General features: G+C 36.3%; 1 protein-coding gene across 1 annotated transcript; it reads right to left on the bottom strand.

Annotated features, from left to right (window-relative positions):
- Nucleotides 1-2,189: 2,189 nt before the first annotated feature.
- Nucleotides 2,190-3,064, bottom strand: LOC116350088 (dynein beta chain, ciliary-like; the record flags this gene model as incomplete). Its single annotated transcript, XM_031781810.1, has 5 exons — nt 2,190-2,413; nt 2,517-2,662; nt 2,723-2,810; nt 2,871-2,969; nt 3,028-3,064. Coding segments are annotated over 5 exons (594 nt in total), but the record flags the coding sequence as incomplete, so codon positions are not given.
- Between the last annotated feature and the right edge of the window lie 984 nt (nt 3,065-4,048).

Genomic DNA, 4,048 nt, shown 5'->3' with positions numbered 1-4,048 from the left:
ATGAGAAAAAATTTTTAGGACCCCTGCCCTCCAAGTTCCTCCACCCCCCAGGAAGGTCGGTCATAGCTCGAAATTCGGAATCAGCATGCCAAAATATCCTAGAAATGATATTTGTCTCGAGCCCATTCACCCCAAGTCTCCCAACAATTCAGAGCCCCCATGGCACCCTTTTTGGGTGCGGAATTTCGCACTAAAATGTATGGCCAACTATAGCTCATTTTATCCGCACATTTCATTTAGGCCATTGCCCAACCCCTCCCATCACCCCCAAGAGGGATCCCCCTACAAAATTCACGAAAATTTCGAAAAATACTTGACTTACAATTTACTCCTTCTAGCTTGTACCTTCAATTCGGGTCGAAAAGTGAAAATACCCCATTTCATTGTAACTTACGATGGGATATTCACTCCTTGTGACTCAAGACCATGGGAGCATTACTGGTTAGCGAAATTTTGAATGAAAGCAAAAAAAAAAATCTAATGATGCAGAATTTTAGTGATATATTTGTTACTCACAAATATGACTTTAGATTTTCGATGCGACTTTGACTTTTTGGTAGACATATATGAACAAAAAATTGAAAAATGCACAAAAATGATTTTAATCGAAAATTTGAAAAGGCTTTTCATAAAAATGAGCAAAATTGTAAAAAGTCTTCGACATGATTTTAGTGACCAATTTACAGGCGTGTCAAAAGTTTTCGGGCCTGATATAGAAACACACATTGTATTTTCAAATGACTATATTTATTATTCAAAGTAGTCTCCATGAACACGAATGACACATTCATATCGATGCTTCAATGCTTTAATTCCTCCTTCAAACTACTCGGCTTCTTTTTCCTCCCGATATCTCTTCGGACTCATATTGCTTCCCCTTCAGATCTTTTGTTGTTTGGGAACAGGAAATAGTCGCTGGGGGCCAGATCTGGAGAATACAGTGGATATGGTGGAGTTGTTCGAATCCACATTCCCTGATGGCAGCTTGTGCAAGCAATGATTTGTGAGACGGTGCATTGTCATGCAAAAGAAGAACTTTTCGAGTGAGCAAACCAGGACGCTTTTCTCTGATCGCTTTACGCAATCTATACATTTGTTGTGCCTGTGACTGTGGTGTTCTTTGGAAGGAATTCAACCAATAATATGCCTTTGGCATTCCAGAATACAGAGGCCATTACTTTGTTTGTGGCAATTTGTTTGCGTGGCACTTTCGATGCTGGTTCACCACGTTTGTGCCATTCCATCGTCTGTGATTTGAGCTCTGGATCATAGTAGTGGATCCACGTTTCATCGCCAGTCACTATTCGCTCAAATGTGTCCGTTTCATTCCATTCCAACAACTCGAGAAACTCACGTGCAGCAGCAATTCGTTCTTCTTTTTAGGCTCTGTTCAAAGTTCTTGGAATCCATCGTGAGCAAACCTTTCTCATGTGCAATTTTTCATAAAGTATATTGAATACACTGACAGTTGAGATGTCAAACATTGCTGCTAACACTTTCTTGCTCATTCGAGGATTTTCGTGCACGAGATGATCAATTTTCTCCACCACATCTGAAGCAGTTACTTCAACTGGCCGACCAGTATGTGGATCATTTTCCAATGATTCTCTGCCCCACTTGAATAGCTTTGCCCATTCTTTGACCCTGGTATACGATGGAGCAAACTTACCATAAACAGTACGTAAGCGGTCATTGATATCTTTTGGTGCTATACCTTCTTTTGTGAGAAACTTAATCACCGCACGATATTCGATTTTATCCATTTTTCTAAAAATATCGAAGTTAGAAGATAGAAAACAGACGATCACTGATATCAACTCAATTTTTTTACACAATACTGTTGACAGTTCGCACTTCAATTACAGCACATGAACAATTTGTAACTAGTGCCGTCCATATGTCAGGCCCGAAAATTTTTGACACGCCTGTATGACTCCCAAAAATGTCATCATTTGAATTTGTGACACAACGTGTGTGACAGAAATGACAATTTTTCGATTTTCACACTAAAGGGGGGCCTCCGAAATTCAAAACCGGAAAAAGTGCCAGAAGCAAAGTTGATTATATTTCAGTAAAATATGATATGAGATTGGTTCGGAGCAAGTTCCTATCGAAATGACCAATCGATCCGACCTAATATACACACTACAACCTTATTCAGTTTTTATTTATTCTGTTTTTTTTCTAACCTTTTCCTCGATTTCAGTTGCTGTTCGTTTCGTAATTTCCAAGTTTTCCACCAATGCCGTGTCACCTAATATATTTTCGCCGGCTGATGATAATCGCGAGAGTAAATCATCTTCAAGGCTCTTGAGCATAATTTTGAAATCGTTTTGTTGCTTTGTTAGTTGTGCTTTCAATTCCTCTAAATCTGGACGTTCTGCTCGAACCACTTCAGCTAACAATTGGTCCTCTACAAGAAAAGTTTATATAAAGAATGGACATTTGAAAAAATCGATTTTTAAGTATTTTTAGAGTCTTTTGAAGATTCATTCCTCATAAACATTGTAAAATACCTAGTCCGTCCCGAGTTACGGTGAAATTTATGAGAGTCGTTTGAGCTTGCATTTCGGGTTTGTAATGGGGGTTTGCTAGTTTGGTATGTAATATTAAACGAAAAGTGATATTATATTCAACCTCTTTATCACCCAGTTTAATAGCCCTAAGGATTGAAACAAGAATGGTTTCAAGGCACATAGTATACAATTTTTCTAGGGCTTACCTCCCCTTCTTAATAAGATTTCTACCCAATAAAGAGTCTAAAACAGGATCCAAGGTTTCAGTAATATTCTCAATTAATACAGTTTCACCTGTAATGTATGTATTTATTTTCAGTATAAATTTAATTTACTTTTATTGTGATTTGATACCATGTATTAATGCCTGTTCAATCGTCTCTAAATAACCTTTTTGCCCAATTCGAATAATTCGCAATTCTTCGCCATATTTTTGCTTTATCCATTTCACACCTATTGGACAAAACGAACTTCGTTTAGTAAAGCGCAATAATAATCAGTTCGAACAAACCTTGAAGTTGTGGATCTGCCAAGAAGATTTGTAAATTTTATTATATATTCCGCCATCCACATAATCATATGGATTCAAAGAAAAAAATAAAAATTAGTTATCAAAAATACTTCATTAATTTGATGGCTTTTTATATAATTGCTCGACGACCAATTTTCAATGACGTCTGGTGAGTATATTTGTTTTCACAAAATCCTTATATAATATATATTGATCTAATTATCAACATTTCAAACCTTGATATTTTTGTACCTTCCAACATTTGAGTACCTTCATTAGGGTGGGAAAATTTTTTTAACGTGCCGATATATCTATTGAATATATCGAGAAGAGAGTATGTTATTCAGCGCAAATGGCTGAGTAATGTCTGAATAAAAACATACTCTCCTCTCGATATTTTCAATAGATATGAGAACTTAATTTCCATACAAAACTTGTTTTTTCTGGGATTTGAAAAAAAAGATGATATTGGCGATCTGAAATCTTATATCCCTGCCTTATCTTCAATTCAATTGATATTACAAAGTGAATTGCATTTATACGCGAGAATGAGAAAAATTGATCAGTATTTTTTCCACTAATAGATCTTTTGGCTAGATGTGAATCCTATGGAGTAGGTGGACCAAAACCTGGTCAAAAGTGTTCTAGGAGTCGAGCATATAGGGGATGCCTGGATTTTTTTTTTCATTCTTGCGATTTTCCCATCAGAAAAGCGAGAAAAATCGATTGGTATTTTTTTTTGTGATTTTACCAAGCTTTTTTTGTGATCTACAAAAAATGGCAACCTTATTCAGCTGTAATTCGCGTGACTCATGTTGATTACATCGTGCCGCGGAAAAAAAGAATTCGTTGTTTTTATTTGAACGTTGAAATACAAATACAAGACTCATTGAAATTCTTCAACTTAAGTCTCATTCAATTCATCCGATTTTTCTGTAGAACCAAAAAGTCAGTGTCAAAATAATGAACAACAAACACATCTGCAGTGAAAAAATTGCACCGACACTTGTTTTGGTGGTCA

Source organism: Contarinia nasturtii, unplaced genomic scaffold, assembly GCF_009176525.2.
Source record: "Contarinia nasturtii isolate CC-2019 unplaced genomic scaffold, AAFC_CNas_1.1 Cnas_scaffold_3531, whole genome shotgun sequence".
Lineage (NCBI taxonomy): Eukaryota > Metazoa > Arthropoda > Insecta > Diptera > Cecidomyiidae > Contarinia > Contarinia nasturtii.
The sequence above is the reverse complement of the archived record's forward strand: the minus strand, read 5'-3'. Positions and strand labels throughout refer to the sequence as shown.